General features: G+C 36.4%; 1 protein-coding gene across 1 annotated transcript in view; it reads right to left on the reverse strand.

Annotated features, from left to right (window-relative positions):
* LOC100962201 (collagen alpha-6(VI) chain) overlaps positions 1-20091 on the reverse strand; it is a 108866-nt gene that overhangs the window by 35946 nt on the left and 52829 nt on the right. Inside the window, exons 24-28 of the mRNA XM_003781864.3 lie at positions 14037-14099; positions 11283-11345; positions 10506-10556; positions 8725-8760; positions 7876-7938 (exon numbers count right to left, since the gene is read on the reverse strand). Of these exons, the coding sequence (XP_003781912.3) occupies positions 7876-7938; positions 8725-8760; positions 10506-10556; positions 11283-11345; positions 14037-14099 (276 nt within the window). The remainder of the gene's footprint in view (positions 1-7875; positions 7939-8724; positions 8761-10505; positions 10557-11282; positions 11346-14036; positions 14100-20091) is intronic.

Raw genomic sequence — 20091 nt, forward strand, 5'->3', positions numbered from 1 at the left:
AACAAATGGAAAAACATACCATGCTCATGGCTGGGAAGAATCAATATTGTTAAAATGTCCATATTACCCAAAGCAATTTACAAATTTAAGGCAATCCGTATCAAAGCAGCACTGTCATATTTTAAAGACCTGGAAAAAATATACTTTGTTTTATATGGAACCAGAAAAAACCTCAAATAGCCAAGACATTACTCAGAAATAAAAATAAATCAGGAGGAATCATGCTACCAGACTTCAAACTATACTATAAATCTATAGTGATAAAAACAGCATGGAATTGGCACAAAAATCGAGAAGTAGATGTATGGAACAGAATTGAGAACCAAAAGATGAACCCAGATACTTATCATCATTTGATCTTTGATAAGCCCATCAAAAATATAAATTGGAGGAAAGATTCCCTATTTAACAAATGGTGCTGGGAGAATTGGCTGGTGACTTGTAGAAGACTGAAAATGGACCCACACCTTTCATCATTAACAATAATTAACTCTCACTGGATAAAAGATTTAAACTTAAGACATTAAACTATAAAGATTCTTGAAGAGAGTGCAGGAGAAACACTTAAAGAAACTGGCCTGGGAGAATACTTTGTGAGGAGGACCCCCAACACCAATTGAAGCAACACCAAAAGTACATTACTGGGATCTGATCAAACTAAAAAGCTTCTGCACAGCCAAGAACACAGTAAGTAAAGCAAGCAGACAGCCCTCAGAATGGGAGAGGATATTTGCAGGTTATGCTTCTGACAAAGGTTTGATAACCAGAATCCACAAAAAACTCAAACTTATTAATAAGATAAGAACAAGTAATCCTACTTCATTGTGGGCAAGGGACTTGAACAGAAGCTTCTCTGAAGAAGATAGGTGCATGGCCTATAGACACATGAAAAAATGCTCATCATCTTTAATCATCAGAAAATGCAAGTCAAAACTACTTTGAGATATCATCTAACTTGAGTAAAAGTGTCTCACATAACAAAATCCCAAAACTAGACCAAAAAAACACACTACAACAAAGATATTTGTACCAGAACGTTTATTGCAGCCCAATTCACAATTGCTAGGTCATGGAAGAAGCCCAAGTGCCCATCAACCCACGAATGGATCAATAAATTGTGGTATATGTACACTATGGAATATTATGCAGTCTTAAAGAAAGATGGAAACTTTACCTCCTTCATGTTTACATGGATGGAGCTGGAACATACTCTTCTTAGCAAAGTATCCAAGAATGGAAGAAAAAGTATCCAATGTACTCAGCCCTACTATGAAACTAATTTATAGCTTTCATATGACAGCTATAACCCAGTTTATAGCCCAAGAATATGGGGAAAGGGGAGAGGGAGTGGAGGGGAGGGGGGAGGATGAGTGGAGGGAGGGTGTTTGGTGGGATCACACCTATGGTTCACCTTACAAGGGTACATGTGAATCTTTCTAAATGTAGAATATAAATGTCTTAACACAATAACTAAGAGGATGCCATGAAGGCTATGTTAACCAGTTTGATGAAAGTATTTCAAATTGTATATGAAATCAGCTCACTGTACCCCATGACTGCATTAATGTACACAGCTATGATTTAATTAAAAACAAAAGAAAACAACCCACGAAACTACAGATGTTGGTGTGGATGTGGAGAAAAGGGAACACTTCTGCACTGCTGGTGGGAGTGCAAGCAAATATATCCCTTTTGGAAGGAAGTATGGAGAATACTCAGAGATCTAAAAGTAGACCTTCCCTTTGATCCTGTAATTCCTCTACTAGGTTATCTAAAAGACCAAAAATCACTTTATAACAAAGATATTTGCACCAGATTGTTCATTGCAGCTCAATTCATAAATAGCCAAGTCATGGAAGAAGTCCAAGTGCCCAATGACCCATTAATGGATTAATAAACTGTGGTATTTGTATACCATGGAATATTATGCAGCCTTAAAAAATATGGAGACTTTACCTCTTTTACATTAACATGGATGGAGCTGGAACATATCCTACTTAGTAAAGTATCTCAAGAATCGAAGGAAAAAATATCCAGTGTACTCAGTACTTTTATGAAACCAATTTACAATCACTTACATTTTCATATGAAGAATAGACCACAACTATGGCCCAAGAAGGGTGAGTTGAGATTGAGGGAGGGTGAATGGTGGGATCACACCCATGGTGCATAATGCAAGGGTACATATCAGATCTATTAAGTATAGAGTATAAATGTCTTAACACAATAATTAAGTAAATGAGATGAGGTATATATTAAATAAGTAACTTATTTGGGGGTGGCGCTGGTAGCTCAGTGGGTAGGGCACTGACCATATACACTGAGGTTGGCAGGTTTGAACCCGGCCTGGGACAGCTAAAACAACAATGACAACTGCAACAACAACAAAATAGCCCAGCACTGTGGCAGGCACCTGTAATGCCAGCTACTTGGGAGGCTGAGGTAAGAGAATCACTTAAGCCCAAGAGTTTGAGGTTGCTGTGACCTGTGATGCCACAGCACTCTACTGAGGGTGACATAATGAGACTGTGTCTCAAAACAAACAAACAAAAAAACAAAAAAACCCCCCAAAAACCCAAACCCTTAATTTGGATCATAGTTTTTTTGTTACCTTTTAAACTAAATATATCTCCAGACATTTTCATGTCACTAAATATTGTTTTGCAAAAGAATTTTTCATGGATATACCCTGATTTATTTTATCAGTCCCTGATTATTGGCTTTTAATTTATTTTGTTGTAATAAGCAATGCTATTATAAAGTTATATGCACAATTCTGATTATTTAGAAAGATTGATAGGGCTGGAACTGCCGGGTCAAAAAGTTACTTTTTATTTAAACAATGGTAGGTAACTAAATTGAAAAACACAGAAAAGCCTAGCAAAAAAATAATAATAGTAAGTCCTTTAGAAATGACAAAAGAAAACACTTAACTGTTAGCTGAAAATATTTGTAAAGAAGCGGGGAATAACAGCAGCAATAAAAACAACAGTTGTCATGTAACAAAAACATTTGTATCCCCCTTAATATTTGAAATTAAAACACACAAAAAGCAGCAGTTTTTATCTGCTTACTATATGTCAGAAATTGTTATGTATTCAATAATAAATTTATCATGAAGAGAAGTAGAAATTTTGTTTAAAAATTGGGGTAATATTTTTCTTCATTCAACATGCCATGGGATTTATAACCTTTATAAGAATAAATAATAAAGTTATCTAAAATCAACTTCATTTGTAAAAGCATTGCTTATGGACAGTAATTATTGATATCCTTTGGGTAGTACAATGATATTGACAGTGTGCTAGTTTAAGTGAAAAAGATTAACTTACTGGCCATATTTTATTTAGTAGACATTGGTTAACCTCCAGGAAAAAATGGTAGATTGAATACATGGCTTTACTTTCATTCCTTTCCAGTACCTTACTAAGAGATAATAAATAGATTTTTTAAAGGCAAAAAACCACAATGATGGGGAAAATAAGAAAGGAGATGATAATCATAAAATTTTGGCATCTGGAAAGCAGATATATAGGTGTTAAATGACTTAGCAGACCTGAAAAGGATGAATGCTAAGTCGGCAGCAGGGAAAGCCAGGAACTGATGTGTTTTATATCACACATTCCTAGAAGGCTGAGGATTTGGCAGCACCAGGAATCTCCAGAAGTGAGGGAGTGGGGAAGAGGTAAAATAAAGAGGTTTAGTTGTAAATCATTTTAGGAATCCCCAAGTCTCCTATTCTCAACAGCTGGGTGGATGTCCCATTTTCCACCCTAGCAACAAACAGGGGTAAATCTAAGGTGGGATTCCAGGCAGAATTGAAACCCTATGGTATCATGCTGGAACAGGGAAGTGAAATGAAGGCTCGTGCAGTAGATGTGAGACTCTCTAGTTCTTTTTCACATGGCTCCTAGAAAGTTGGCAGCTAGACCTCTACTTTCCAAGTAGGAAATTGAAAAAGTTGTTCTAAGGAGAATTTGACTATACTAAAGATACTGACATCATCGTTTTGCTAAATAAAGAGTTCAGCCAGATCACTCTCTAGTGAAAACTGTAGTTGCGAAGCCCTACTCATGTCCTCAGGGATTCCAATCAGTCTTTTTGACCTCAATTTTTAAATATGAATAGATAGCTCATTCTTAAAACATATAGAAAATAGAGATCAAAACAGAAAAAAAAAAAAAAACTATGGAAAACAATGTTGGGCAAAGATGACTTGAGAATACTCATTTATCCTCAGAGAGATAACAGAAGATGTTTCAACCATGAAACAAGAACAGTATACTACAATAAAGGCACTCTCAGGGCAAAAAGGTCCTCTTGAAAATTAAAGTATGAATGAAACATTAAAAGATAAATTCAAGGAATTGTCTCAGAAAATAAAGCAAAAAGGTAAAGAGCAGGAAAATAGGAGAGAAGAGATAGGAAAACTGAAGGACTATATTAATATACAAATTATACTAAATTAATAGAGTATTTTAAAAAACAGGGACTAGAGAAAAGAGAGGGCAAGAAATCATCAAAATAATTAATGAACACTTCTTTGAACTGAAGGACATGTATTTCTAGGCTCCAGGGGCCTACCTAATGCCCAGGAAAATGGATAAAAATGGGCCATACACAGAGTGATAAAAACCATGAAATGCCAAAACTCTAGAGACAGAAAGATGATCCAGTAAGCTTCCAGAAAGAGAAAACTGTTCAGTTTTCAGTTTTCTGATGTTTTCACATACAAAAAATCAGGAATCAGAACGGATCTATACTTCCCCAAAGCAACACAAAAAGCTAGAAGTAGTAGAGAAATGACTGCCTTCAAAATTCTGAGGATTTAATTCCAACCTACAATTGCATAGAGGGCAAAATATCAATCACGTCTGAAGGTAGAATAAAGCCATTTTCAAATGTTGGCTGTATCAAAAAAATGTACCTCTCATTCATCTCTTTTTAGCAGGCTCCTAGATGAGGTGTTTTTTTTTTTTTTTTTTTTTTTTTTTTTTTGTAAAACAAGGCAGAAATCCCACAGGAGTGAGGGAATGGGAATGAGAAGCAGAGATCCCATACAGAAGAAAGGCAAAGGAAATTGTCAGGGAGGAGATGAAGGGCAGTTGCTATATGGCACTGGGCACCAGGCACAGAGAGAAAAATCACAGAGCATGCTCGTGAGGTCAGAAGCACTGGATCAGGATTAAATTCAATAGAATATTTGCTGCATTTAATGTCTTCAGAGAAGATTCAGATAAATGGTAAGTTAAGAAAAGGAATTCAGCAACTGTTAATAGTAGTACCCAGTTTAAAATGCTTAAGCATGATATTTAGAAGAAGTACATTGTCAATTCCAAATCAATCAGTTCAGTAATTAAAGTAATCGTTTTGAGGTAAAAGAAAATAGGAGGGGACGAGGATTTGGAAAGATTATTCTTTTTTTTTTCAATAAGAAAACTTGTGAAGTTTTTTGACTCTTTAAACCAGTGGGTCTCAGCTAGGGAGACTTTTGCCATCCCTCCCTCCTGGAAAGTACGGCAATGTCTGAAGGCATTTTTGGTTGTCATAACTAGGGTGATTGATGCTGGAGTCTACTGGGTAGATTCCAAGGATGGGGCTAAACATCCTACAATGCATAGGACAGGCCCTCACAACAAGAATTATCCAGCCAGAACTGTCAATAGTGCTGAGACTGAGAAACCCTGCTTTAAACTGGGTACACGTGTGAAGTTGGTAAAAAGAAAACAAAAAAACCTGCATACAAAACACAAATATACACAAAAAGTAGGTTAAAAAATATGGCAAAATTTAAGTTTTTTTTTTATTAAATCATATCTGTGTACATTAATGCTATCATGGGGCACAGAGTGCTGTTGCTATATACAATTTGAAATACTTTCATCCAACTGGTTAACATAGCCTTTATGTCATTTTCTTAGTTATTGTGTTAAGACATTTATATTCTACATTTAGAGAGATTCACATGTACCCGCAAAATTTAAGTTTAAAAAAATTTTTTTTGGAGACAAGATTTTGCTCTATTGCCCAGGCTAGAGTGCTGTGGCGTCAGCCCAGTTCACAACAACCTCAGACTCTGGGTTGAAGCAATCCTCCTGCCTTGGCCTCCCAAGTAGCTAGGACTACAGTAGTTTGCCACTGTGTCTGGCTAATTTTTCTATTTTTTTTTTTTTTTTTTTTGTAGAGATGGAGTCTCCCTCTTGTTCAGGCTGGTATCAAACTTCTCACCTCAAGTGGTCCTCCTATCTCAGCCTCCCAGAGTGCTAAGATTATATGCTGACCACAGTCAGCCTAACAAAATTCTCAAGAAAAAAATCAGAATGAAGATTTGTATTATAGAACTTAAAATAGGAATATAATGAATGCAAGAGAACGAAAGAGGCACTCAGAATTTAAGGCAAAATTTTATTAAAATCTTCTAATAAAAACTTTAGCTTTTTCAGAGAAAACCTGAAATTTTCAAAGTCTAAACTTCAAGTCTAAAAATAAAAGTGGAAAAAGCAGCTGGGTGAGCGAAATAAGCAAGTTATAAACAGTGATAAATTATCGAACACAGAGAACAAAAAAGAAATTCAAGTATTTCCAAAGTTGAGTAAAGAAGTTTATGTTTTCCATTAGTTTAGTGGCTTTTAAAAAATTATTAATGTGCCCTTAGGAGGAAGGGTCCAACAAACAGCAGAACTTGTTAGCAGCATGCTTCCGATGTTCAAGGTTAAACAACTTCATTAACAAGCCAAGAAAAACGATCCAGAGTACTTCAACACAGATGACATCTGGATTCATTTGAAAGTCTTTCCCAATTATTTTTCTAATTATACCAGTCTTTGTCATTTTTTCAAAAGAGCATAATGTTAAAGAACAGCAATCCAAAAATGCGTATGAAAAAAAGAATCATAGCTGGGAAGAAGTCCTCTTGGGAGAAGGAGGAGAGGAAAAGAGAAGGTCTCTTACTTTATTCTTCTAAGAGCTACATAAATAATCTCTATAAAAAGTTCTTGCTACAGTTGGTCGAAACAAAAGTAATCAGAGTAAAGTTATGAAGACAAACATGGAAAACCACCTCACGTATACATTTTTAATCCAATTTTTTTAATCCTTATTAATTGACATGGTAAATTAAGACCAGCTTGCCTGATCACTGATGTTCTGAATAAAAATAGATGAAGGCTGTAGTGAAAAACAATTATCTGAAATTTTTTAAAAATAAAACAGTTATCTCATTTATACACAGTGTAAGATATATAAAGAACCAGCAGATGCAAGAAATCCATTGCTAACCTACTAGAACCCAAGGCAAGCCAATGAGATGAGGTGTAATGGAGGCGTGTGTATTCAGAGTGATCTAAAACATCAGGCAGTATTTAAGCCCTCCAAAGAATAGTAAAGACATATTCAGTTACATAGTAAATACAAATGTTCTCCCAAAGCCCAAGAGGTACTCTGTTGAGCTAAGGGAGGAGATTTTTCCACATATACTTCATTAAAAGTAGTTAACCAAACCTTAACACTAAAGGGAAAATGCCAGTGAGCCTTAGATGGCACCAAACCTGCCAGGGAGGTTAAACTGACCATATTTTGAAAGTGCAAAACCCATCTTGGATCACAGGGATTCCTTAACAAAATCTTATTTTCAGTGTTAAGAATAATACCTTGGCAGCTAGAACAGGTGAACTTTTTTTACCAAAGCAAACAGTTCATTGCCTTCTTGCCAGCATTAAGAGATACCTAATATGACCATTTCTCTTCCCTAAGTTTCCCTTAACAAAAAATGCATTCTATAAGTCTTTAGGAATAAGTGACCCAAATGATTATAAACGCATGAGGGACTTCCCACAGCAGTTGAGGTTGTCAACAATTGAAATATGAGAAGCTTACCGTTTTGCCTCTAGCTCCCTTGGGTCCAGTCTCTCCTGGACTGCCAGGGTCCCCGATCTCACCCTAAATAAGTATATTAAAATAAAATGATTATGAAAATAGATTATTAGAATAGATTATGAAAATGATTATATATAATATATATATTCTATTTTCATAATCATATATATGTATAATCACAGAGATATATTTGAGTTTTTAAACTAATTCTAACACGAAAACGTTTTTCATATGTAATTTTTAACAGTCTAAGGTTGTTTTTCTTTTCATTTGCAAAGCTCTCTACATAGCACATTGCATTATTATTGTTTCATTTTTCTGTCTGCTTGACCAAAACATGGGCTCCTTGGAGACATGAACTGTGCCATTTATTCTGTCCTCTGATGCTACCACAGGACTTGATATTTACTGAGGTAAGTAAGGGTTTCTAGAAAAAGCAAAAGCCATTAGGTAAATGATGTTACTGCTCACTTGTTATTGGAAGATGATTCATAAATACATTGGTAAGAATGAACCAGGTAAGTCAGACAATTTTGGTTTTCATTATATTTTACTTTTCTTTGAGCAAAGAAGAAAATACATAAGCTAGAGGGAAGAAATTTAAGAAAAAATTTAAAAGATTATCTTTTTGTACCTGTGAGTTAAAGAACTAGAAAAGAAATATTTTTAAGTCTTATACTTCTGAACAAATTTGTCTTAAAACTGAAAAAAAATTTCTTTTCTCTCTTCTTTCTCCCACAAAGGTAGGACATTTATTTATCATTCACTATTCTTTTATTGACCTGGGATACATTTCATAACCCCGTAATATTTCTGACTGATCTCTAGTCACTATGAAATGCATAATACCTTCGGTCCACTTTCTCCAGGGAATCCTTCTTGCCCCTATAATTGACAATAGGGAAGATTAATACATGCACACTTCATCCAAGTAGGTTTATGTTGACTTTAATTTTATCTGCTGCCTCAGTTGGTTTTAGTACCTCTATATCAAGGAAGGGCTGAAACAATGGGAATCTGTATCTCAGTATTTGAGACACTAACTCCATTTTCTAAATTAAGCAATATACTGATTTCATCAAAATATTATGATATTTTAAGATAAAGGGCTAAAAGTATACATCTGAGGGATTACGAATCAGCTCTTCATCTTCTGTACATGTGTTACAGGATACATGGGTCATTACGAAAGTTTTGAGATATGCAAAAATCGAGAAACATAAACATCTGTGCAGATGGAAACAAATGAAGCCCTCCCAGTAATGCCAATAAGTGAGCAAACTGAAACTTGCACAGGTGAATAAAGAAGGATACTGTTGGCTGTGTTTCTTGGAGGTGAAATAATGGAGCAAAACATAGTCTGTCTCAAAACTTTTGTAGTGAGCCACATAGATGGTCGTTAGATCACGTGTCTTTGAAACAGTTTTCTTAGAACGGATTTCAATGGAGAAATTTGGGAAGACTATAGAGTCTAAACTCGATAATTTTCAGATCCTCTGTTTATCTTATCTTAATAAAGAGATTTATGAATTCCTATTTGATGAAAAATATATATCTTATTTAAAATTAAGTTTATTTTCTGATAATTAAAAGTAATAAATGCTCAAACATGTATAAATTAAAAGAACAGAGAAAAAGTCATCCAAATCTTACTACCCAGAACAATAGAACTATCATATGTATTGTCATATTGCCTTTTAGTTTTTTAAAATAAATTTTAGCACAAATCAGCATAAATGTTTTTCTGAGTACACTCTGAATTTTTACTCAAAGTTATCACATAAAAAGTTATTTACATAATTACAAATTTCATATATATTCACTTTGTAGGATAGCTGATAATCTAATGTAATAGGCTACTTAATATTTCTCTTCTTATGGGATATTAAGAACTTATATCATGGTTATTAAATATTCTCTATTCTGGGTGGCACCTATAGCTCAAAAGAGTAGGGCGCTGGCCCCATATGCTGGAGGTGGAGGGTTCAAATCCAGCCCCAGTCAAAAACTGCAAAAAAAAAAAAATCTCTATTCTAATGACTACTTCACAGGGAATCCTTCTTTAATTGATTTGTTTTTCAAAAAGTTTTAGCTTCTTTTCATTCTTTATTCTTTCAAACAGCCTTTTACATTATACCCCTTGAGATTTCACTTCAAATTATATTGAATCTTTATAATATTTAAGACTTTCCATCAAGAACTTGGTATGCCTCTCCATTTACTGAAGTTTTCTGCCCCAGTAATTCTTTGTCATAGGTCTCAAAAATTTTGCAGAAATGATATCTTCAACTATATTATGTGTTTGTGGATTCTATAATTATGGTTAAATTCATTAGACGCACTGTTCAGGCTGGGACAAGTCAGGCCTTACCCATATATCACTGCAAGAAAAAAGAAAAAATTCATTTTCAGGTCTCAATTGTTTCCTGCACCTTAAGCCATCACTTTGTTTTCATCACCAGCACATTCCCCACAGGATTTCATTAAATCAATTATCAAAATATATTATTTCTAACTGTCCGAGACTGCTTAGTCATACCTTTCTTTCACTCTTAAATGTAGCAAAGAAAACAAGCAACAACGACAACAAAAATAGATGGAAAATGTCTGGCTTCCAGAGCAAAACTTACTTTTGCTCCCTTGCTTCCAACAATACCATAACCTGGACGGCCATCATCACCCTGTAAACAAAGCAATTAGTTACAAACATTCCAGACTACAGGAGAATAGTCTAGGCAGGTTTAGTCACAAGAGATCAGCTTTCAGGTTTGATTAAGGGAAAGTAGGAAGCAGGATTCTCTCTGGGGCAGGCTACTGACATGTTGTGATGGCAGCACTAAGGGTAACTATCAATAATGGACTCAGACAATGCAAGTCCCTTAGTCTTCTCATCTGTACAATAAGAATAATAATTATACCCTGGTGTCACAAGGATTAAATGAGAAAATATCATATATATAGTAATTTTTCAAAAAGAAGAAATAGTAGGATTACCTCTTCTAGATACCATTTGTATATTAATACCATTTTTAGTTTGCTAGGCAAAAACAGGAATGCCTAAATGCCTGGGCCTTGGCTGCCTCTGCCTGAGCCTCGAAGGACAGGATCTGTTTCTGAGGAAGAGTCTCTGATGGAAGAAAATGTTGGCAGAAGGACTGTGAGGATGCTAGAGACAGTTGGACTTTAAGCGCATCCCAGCCATGATTGGTACCCAGGGAAATGCCACCTTAAGAAAGCTGGCCAAGGAACTAATCCAAGAGGAAGACAATCTCTTTCTCATTTCCTAGAAAATTATAAAGCTGAAAAGGGATGCTATCTTTAAAACTCTCTTTAGAGAACCATAGCAGGTAACTATTTGAAGTCAAAGATTCCAAGAGCTAGATCAAAAGTAGTGATAACATGCAAACCGGCAAGCCCCGAGGACCAGAAAAGCCAACAGCTCCTTTTTCTCCTGGATCTCCAGGTTCTCCCTGTTGAACAGAACAAAGAAATATTTTCTTGTTAGGTTGTTTTTGCAGTGGAGATTAGCAATATGGCACAAACTCAACTGCATCCAAGTGGATTACACACAATAATGGGTTTGTGCCCAGGACTGTGTGTTGCGCAAGTGACAAGAGAAACAGTTATTGTTGGCCAGTGAAGTGTCCTCCACTGAGAATGAAGTCTCGGTGCCTGATTTATTGTTTAGTGCAAGTTGCTATCTTAGCAGCTCAGTGCCATGAAGTGTCTAACCTTGAGTCAAGGAGGAATCTCTGTACTGTTTAAAAAAGAAATTAACAAAATTGTTTTCCATGATTCTCATAAACCGTCTGGCTGTTGCAAAAATGGTAGATTAATAATCTAATTTTAAGGTTTTGACTGTGAATCAAGATGGACGAGTGAGCACGACATCCCTGGCAATAGTTTCTGACTTCTGACTAGTAGAACATCTACTGTGGCTTATAAATCAATCTCAGTACTACGGCTGAGGAAAGTTCAGCTGCAACTGAAATTAACACATGTTTACAAAGGAAGGTTAATTCCTTTTTTAAGGAATTTAAATTAATTATTAATTTAAAGGTTAATTTCTTTTTTATTCAAGTAAAAAATTTTAATTTTGGAATTTTAGATTTACAGAAGTATTATCAATGTAGTGCAATAGTTCCTATACATCCCACATTAACTTGCCCTTATTGTTAACACTACATTAACTAATGGAATTTCATAAGGTACATTTGTCACAACCAAATCAATATTAACTTACTATTAATAACTAAAGCCTCTACTTTATTCACATTTCCTTACTTTTTACCTAATATTCTTTTTCTGTTCCAGGATCCCATCCAGGACACCACATGCCCTATCTCCTCAGGCTTGCCTAGATTGGGACAGTTTCTTAGACTTTCTGTTTGATAACCTTGACAGTTTTGAGGAGTACGGGGGCAGGCATTTTGTAGAATGTCCCCCATTTGCAGTTTGCCTGATGTTTTCCCGATGATTAGACCATGTTTGTGGGTTTTAGGGAGAAAGACCACAGTGTAAAGTACATTTTCATCACATCACGTTAAGGGGACATATTATCAACATGACTTATGCACCGCCCATGTCAACCTTGATTTGGTTGAGGAAGTGTTGGTCAATTTTCCTGACAAGTTACTCTCTGTCTTCCTCCCCCTTTCCATATTGTACTTCTTGAAAGAGTGTAGAAGTGTGTGCATCCTACACTTAAGGGATGGGGAGTGGTTAAGTCATTTTTAAGGACAGAAAGGCAACAGTGAGTGTGAGAAGCACTAATAGAAGAGAGTCTACCTGAGCTGAGCTCTGGAGGTGAAACAGAATAGGGTCCTATGAAAGGGAAGCAGGAGGTCATCTGTCCCGATGCCTTTTTTCCAGGAAGGAGTATTCAAAGTGCGCCCTAAGGGCACACATACCATAGTCATCCAGCTTTCATGTTTAAAAGGAAATTCTTGTACCCCACTGGATTATCAGTCTCTGGTAGTGGAGCTCAACAGTGTACACCATTACATAAGCTTCTGAGCTGATTCATGTACATGCTAAAAGTGGAGACATCTGCTTTAAGGGAAGGAAACAAGGAAGGCCACATGACTTGTCCAGACCCATACACTTGGTTAATTGGTAGAGACAGGCATTGAGCCCAGGATTAATCAGAGGGTTGTCTGCTTCCCTGGGAACTTGAACTTACTAAGTTGAAGCCCGGGTACGTGTTTGAGGTTTACTCCAGTTAATAATGAGTCTAGGGGGTTCACTGAGTTTCTTTGGGGCATTTACCCCACTCCCTTAACCCCCTTGTTCCCTTTATTAATAGTGATCTTCCTAGGTACAGCTGCCCTGCTCATGCCTCTCTCCTTCCACACCTCTGTCCAGATCTAGGGTCCCTCCATCTCTGTCTCCCCTCCCCGGTCCCGTCTATCACACCCAGTGGAATGCCTTCATTTCACACACAATACACACACATCCATAACGTCTGACAAACACACAACCTTCCTCACTGTGAGAGAAACTTGATTCTCACCAGTGACCCCACTTCCCCTATAGCCTTCTCCAGGATGAGAAGGCAGCATTGTCTCTATTCCCAGCTTTCATTGCCTGTGACATGCCCTGGAAATCTCTTCCTTTCACAGTTGATTGTTCTTGTCATCTACATATCTTATTACATCCTCTAGTTGATTATCTTTGCAAACGTCAGTGGCTTGACTCCATCATATCAGCCCTTGTGAACAGCTCTCATTACAAAGCTAACCCTTTGTGTCAATTTCATCCTCTTTATCAAGATCTCAAAAGGTACCCTAGCAAGGGTTTTTATGAATAGAGGAAAGAAAGGAAGGAAGAAAAAGAAAAAGCAAGAGAGGAAATTAAGGGAACAAGGCAGAGAGGATGAATGAGAAAGGAAACCCTGCCTCAGAATAGCCCTTGTTCCCAGAGATGGCTGGAGCTTTAATTGGGTGTAGCCCTTCATGAAATTATGCTGAGCTGGAATTCCTGACCTCATCCAGGTCCACACCCATGTCCTTAGAGGTTTCTGGCTCTCTAAGAATCAAGCCAGGGTTTAGGGGCAATGAGATATATTCTCCCTTGTGTTGAAAGGGCTCTGGCTAATATCAGTCACGGTCCTCTTGAGCAGAAAATCCTCAGCTTTGGTGGGTATAAAGAATGTGACCTACTTTATTTCCTTGGCTTCCCAAATGGCCTTGATTCCCTGCTTCTCCTCCGGGTCCTGGAGGCCCCTGAAACAAAATAAGGATTGCAAATATAGCAAAACATAAAGCAACTTCCCTTCAAACCCTTTGTGTCTCTTCTAAGAGAAAAATGAACCACAGATGGGAGACTTATGGCTGTCTTGATTCCTGATCTGGAAAAAAGTATCGCAGCTGTCAAATAAACCTAGTAAATAAAATAAAATTAATAAAGTAATTCATTCCAGATGTTGCCTTAAGGATTGTGGTTCCTTGAGAGTCTTCCAAAGAAATTTTCAGGTTCTTACTGTTTTGCTTTTGGGGCAGATGTTGCTAAAATGTGTAACATTTAAAGAAGGCATTTCAAATGACATTTGCCTTACTTGAACTATATTCTTACTGGTCCCTTGCTTCGGTAGAAAGTATTTTTTTAAGGTAAATTCGTCTTTATAGTCAAATAATATAATGTGTACATTAAAAAGCTCAAGAAACTCAAATAGTTTGTTTTGTACTGAAAACAATTAACATTAATAACAAAATACAATTAGGTAGTATAAGAGAAATATTCTAAAATAGTTTTCTCTTTCCTGGTAAGTTAGAAAAGTATATGTAAATAAATTCCCGTTTACAAATGGGACAAAAATTGTAAAATGCTTAGAATGAATTTAACAAGAAAGATATGACCCATAGAAAGAAAGCTTTACGATCTTACTGAAGAACATAATAACAAAACTTAAACAAATGGATAAATATAACACATATCTATATGGAAAAAAATCAATTAGCTATCACAGCAATCCTTCTAACATTTTAGAAAGCACGTTTTACCAGAATATGTTTAGGCTGAACATTTAAAAAAAATCTCAACTTAGAGACAATGCAACCACTTTCCTCTGTTACTAACCCTAGGGATCAGATGTTTCCTTTGGGGTATCCAAACATATGGCAAGAGAAACCTCTTCTGGTAAAATTGTTTACAGGTATTTATAAGTAATACCAATTCCAGGGAATTGAAGTCCTTGCCACATTTTTTGGGTCATGGTTGTTGTAATTTAAAAATAAACAAAGCAATCTGTGTAATAAGCATGATACTTAGCAAATTTACTTTGTTTAGAACCACAAATAATTGTGTTACATTACCATTTTTATCTTTTAAAAAGTTAAACACGTAACCAATGTTCATTCCTAATGGACTGTTTAGCAAGGAACTGGTTGCTAAGGAAGATGAGAAGATTTCTATAACTCCCCAGTTTTCTCCCTCACTTCTTCATCTTTTTTTTTTTTTTTTTTTGCAATTTTTGGCTGGGGCTGGGTTTGAACCCACCACCTCCAGCATATGGGGCCGGAGCCCTACTCCTTGAGCCACAGGCACTGCCCCCTTCCCTTCTTCATCTTAAAAGAAAGGTCTCAATCTTTTTACCCTCCATCGGTTGCTCTCAACCTATTCTCTTCTAACTTTCACTTCCACCACTACAGGGAGCACCCCACAGCCTTCATGTTCGATCTAGTTGATTATCTTTCTGTCCTTACCTTGTGTTTGATTGTGTGTTCTTTAACACGTTCTCTTAGCTTCTGGAACACCAAGTTACAATGGTCTTGATCCCTCCCCAGTCTCCTCTTATTAACCTTTAAGGTTCACTTTCTTCTGTCTGTCTTGTTAACCTCCATGTGTCTTAAGCCTTTATCTTCTGACTTTATTTTTCTCCCTTTGTCCCCTCTTCCCAAGTGCCCCGCCCAGATTCACGTATCACATCCACACAATGTCTCCTAAATATGTGCCAACCACTCAGCTGAACACTAGACTTATATATTAAAAAGCTTGTTGGATATCCCATAGGAATTATCAAAAATAATATCTACCTTGAACCATGATCTTAGTTTCATATTCTTTTGATTAAGAAATCATATCACCCTTTACTCTCCCTAAAACCCAAGCCAGAAATCTGGGAATCACCCTAGACTCTCCTTCTAGCTCACCGCTCAAAACCACTCAGCTACAAGGCACACAGAATCTGTCCACTTTCTATATCCCTCCTCTTCCCCCCATTGCCATCACTTGCCTTAGGGCTTAATCCTTCCTAAATTCCTGGCTTCTCTGACTGCAGCCTGGTCTTTCTCTAATCCATTTTCTACCCTTTTGTCAGAGTGATTAAAAATGTTAGGCAGATGCTGACATGTTCTTGTCTGAAATTCTGAATTCTGAAAAGCTTTCAGAATAAATCTTAAGGTCTGCTTAATATGTAAAATCTCTCAATTTTGGTATTGCTTGATGCTGTAGCCTCATCTTCTGTGACTATTCCAATCACTCCATGTTCACGCCCATGAAACCGTCTGAGTCACCAAATGTTTATCCTATTAAGTTTTACCCTTAGATGATTCATTTCCCCCTTTACTCTGTATTTTCAGAGTACAGAGACACTTCTGAAAACTTTACATTTAGTGTCACCCAAAGAATACCCAAAGCCCTTGGCTGTGTTGGGTTTCACATAGGTCCCACAGATTCTTTTACTTTGTATATAATTATCAATTTATTTCTCTCTCTTGCTCATTAGAGACTAGACTATATATTTCTTGAAGGAAGGAGTATATTCTATTAGCTTCATTATCTCTGGACCATCATACATAGAACCCATCAATCCATCCACTTATTTATCCATCCAGATACCTACCCATTAATGATTCCCAAGAGGGATGAAGCAGCAGGTTTAACTTTTTGGTTTTCCATATGGAATTTCTTGTACTTCACAGAGAGAGGAAGTAGAGAGATTCTCATTGTCCTTGACAATAAGCTATAAATTGGAAGTTTTACCTACGAGACAACTGTCCATGCTTTCTTCAGACATAATGAACTCTATGAAATGGATATTTCTAGGAGATCATTTCATGAGTAATTACCCTAAGCACAAACAAGAGCAATGAAAGTATCCTGTTTTCAGAACCTCCCAAACAAAAGATGTCTGGGAAAAGTGGATAGATGAATACATACAGGGCCTTGTTATCAGAAAATCAGAAAACAGAATTCTGTTTCCTATGGGGGGTCCCTCAAAGTACTAAACTGAAGTTTGTAGCTGATTGAATGGGGTTCAAGTTTAGTGATAGTTATCCAAATAAATTACCTACTCAAATACTACTGGTTGGATAAGGGATCATGCTGGTGGCTTCTGAAGGAAAAATAAGAAGTTTCCTATTGTTTCCAATGTATCAAAGCATAAAAGAGTTACCTTACTTAACTGGAGTTCAAGAACATGTATGGAATATAAAAAGAAGTTTAGGGCATTTAAAGTGGAAGGCATTAGCTAGAGGTCAAATCTTCATCAGCTTTGTTATAATGGTTGTCTTTTATTGAGCGTTTATTCTGTGCAAAGTACCATGTTAAGTGGTAAACAGACACAATCTTTAACACTAACAATACAAGTGAGATACATACAAAAACCATTTACCAAATGAAAAGCAAATTCCTAAAGAATTTCTCTCCAAATCACTCAGTTAATAAGAGAATGACATTGGGAATAAACCTAATTCTGTATGTTTTCTGTCTGCTGTTCTGAGGCCATTTGTATGAAATAGGATTTCTAAACTCTTACCATCCATATACCAGCCCAGACTGGAGTTTTAAAATGTGACTCTTCAAACTTGATGCGGGCCAGAAGCCTAGGGCCAAATCCAACCTCCAACATGGGGACTTGGGTGGGGGGTTTGCTCATGTTAAGAGTGTACAATTGAGCTCTTGGCAATCACAACTGCTTTAGTATTAAGTGGGGTTAGGAAAGAAGTGTTTAGAGTTTAACATTTAAAAAAAATTGTCCTTAGTATCTTATCAGAACAGATTGTACTGGGAGTTAAGATTAAGGGTGGGGCATTGCCCAGGACACCTTGACTTTAGATGGGATAAGGTAGGGCACGGACAAGAGATACAGGTTCTTCTCACACTTAAAAGGCATCCTTGTCACGTGTTAAATTTGATTTGTTTAAGGGGAAATTTTCCAGACACAACTGACAAATATCAAACTGGGAAGAAACAAGGAGATTAAACTCAGCTTCTGTAAGAGTTAGATATGAGCTAAGTGTGAGAAAATAGAAAGCAAGAGGCCAGCAATTGGTGGGCTAATGTAAGAGCAAATGCCAAAACACCTTAAATGTCAATTTTGATAATGCTAGTCCTTACCTTATCTTTTAACTCTTTTCCATGCATATGATGCTGCAACCATATCAGACCATTTATGGCTCCCCAAACTCACCTTGACAGTTCTCTATTTTCAAAGTTTGGAATCAAAGGTACGAACCAAACCTACACAATCTGGCTCCAGAATCTATACCCTTTACCATGATGCCATGCTTTGTAGAGACAGCAGAAATTCTACTTTGTACTCCAAATTTGCATCGAACATTTCCAATATTTCTTGATATTGTATATTACTAGTGATTATTCTGCTAAGAAAGTGTAAGTATTTAAATAATGATTACAGCTTCAATTGGAATTAGTACCTTTATATCTAATTTTCCATTCTTTTTCTAGGCATTGGTCAAATTCGGATAGGATCTTGAGGCAAATCAAACAAAGAGGGAATGTAGGAAGGTATTAAAGAATAATTGTTCCTTTCAAAGCCCTTTCTTCCTTTTCCTTGTGCCATAGTCCATATTCTTTTAAATCATAGCCACATACATACTTGGCTGAATTAGCACACATCTGATTTATGCAGAATGCCCTAACATTGCATATGTTAATGAATTTTCAGAACACTGTCAACAGAAATAACATCCCTTTTACAAATGTATATTCTAAGAAAAGCTTTAAAGTTTTAGAAAACACTCATGTTATTCCATTCCAGTGGCTGGTCTTTGTATGCTATAAAACAGTATGGTACTATGGTAGTGGATTTATAGAGCCAGTAAAGAATAACACTCTCTTGTATATGTGATTATGTTTGTCTCTGTGGTTTTCCCTTGGAAACAGCAAATTTGAGACCTCATTAATCACGTCTCAAACATAAAAAATTTCACACATCTTTGAAACAGCATTTTTGCTGTGTCGACAAGAGTATTTCAAGAAAAGCACTCAAAGAAAACCATGTTTTCCAGCCAGAAAATGGAAGTGTTAGACAAGTGAAGTGGTACCTTTTGGCTAACTCTGGTAATGCCAAGAGGTTCAATGATTTATGACTATGACCAATCTTGCCAAAGCAAATTTAAAGGGGACTCATTCACAGGGGTGCCCTATAGAGCAACTAAATAACTTACTTGAATAACAGCCATTGAGATACAATTTTGGATTTTTTTTTTTTTTCTTTTTTGAGACAGAATCTCACTCTGTTACTCCTAGACTACAGTTCCATGTGATCACTCTAGCTCACAGCAACCTGAAACTCCTGGGTTCAAGTGATCCTCCTGCCTCAGCCTCCAGAGTAGCTGGGACTATAGACACCTGTTGATTGAGCCCAGCTAATTTTTCTGCTTTCAGTAGAGACAGGATCTCATTCTTACTCAGTCCAGTCTCAAACTCCTGAGCTCAAGGGATTCTCCCACCTTGGCCTCTCAGAGTGCTAGGACTGTAGGTGTAAGCCACTGCACCTGGCCTAATTTTGAATTCTAGAGCAAGGGAAATACCAAAACCTTTGAATTGCAGCCCATCTGTACTTGATCTTACAAAAAACATTTACCTCAAAGTGGCTGAGAAGTAATTGATTGTAGCCCATCTACATCTCAATATTTTATATAACAGATGAGATAATCACCTAATATATGTTTTACTTGACATTCACTATTTTCTTTTTTATCTCAATTTGTGGTGCCATCAAGCTTTTAATGGTTCAAGAATATGAATGCAAAATATCTATTTTCATCTATTTAGTTCTACCAAGAAATTTTAAAGTTTTCATGCTTTTTGAAAGATCACCTTCATGAAAATAGGGAACAAATATCTTCATGAGCAATAATTAAGACACTTAAAATAGGGTCATGAGGTAGAAGCCTAAGCAAATAGTCTTAAGTTTTCTGATAATAAGTACAACCTCTTAAGTGTTGGGCCACTCTCCCATTTAACTTA

Source organism: Otolemur garnettii, unplaced genomic scaffold (assembly GCF_000181295.1).
Source record: "Otolemur garnettii isolate 467f Iridium unplaced genomic scaffold, OtoGar3 scaffold00002, whole genome shotgun sequence".
Taxonomy (NCBI): domain Eukaryota; kingdom Metazoa; phylum Chordata; class Mammalia; order Primates; family Galagidae; genus Otolemur; species Otolemur garnettii.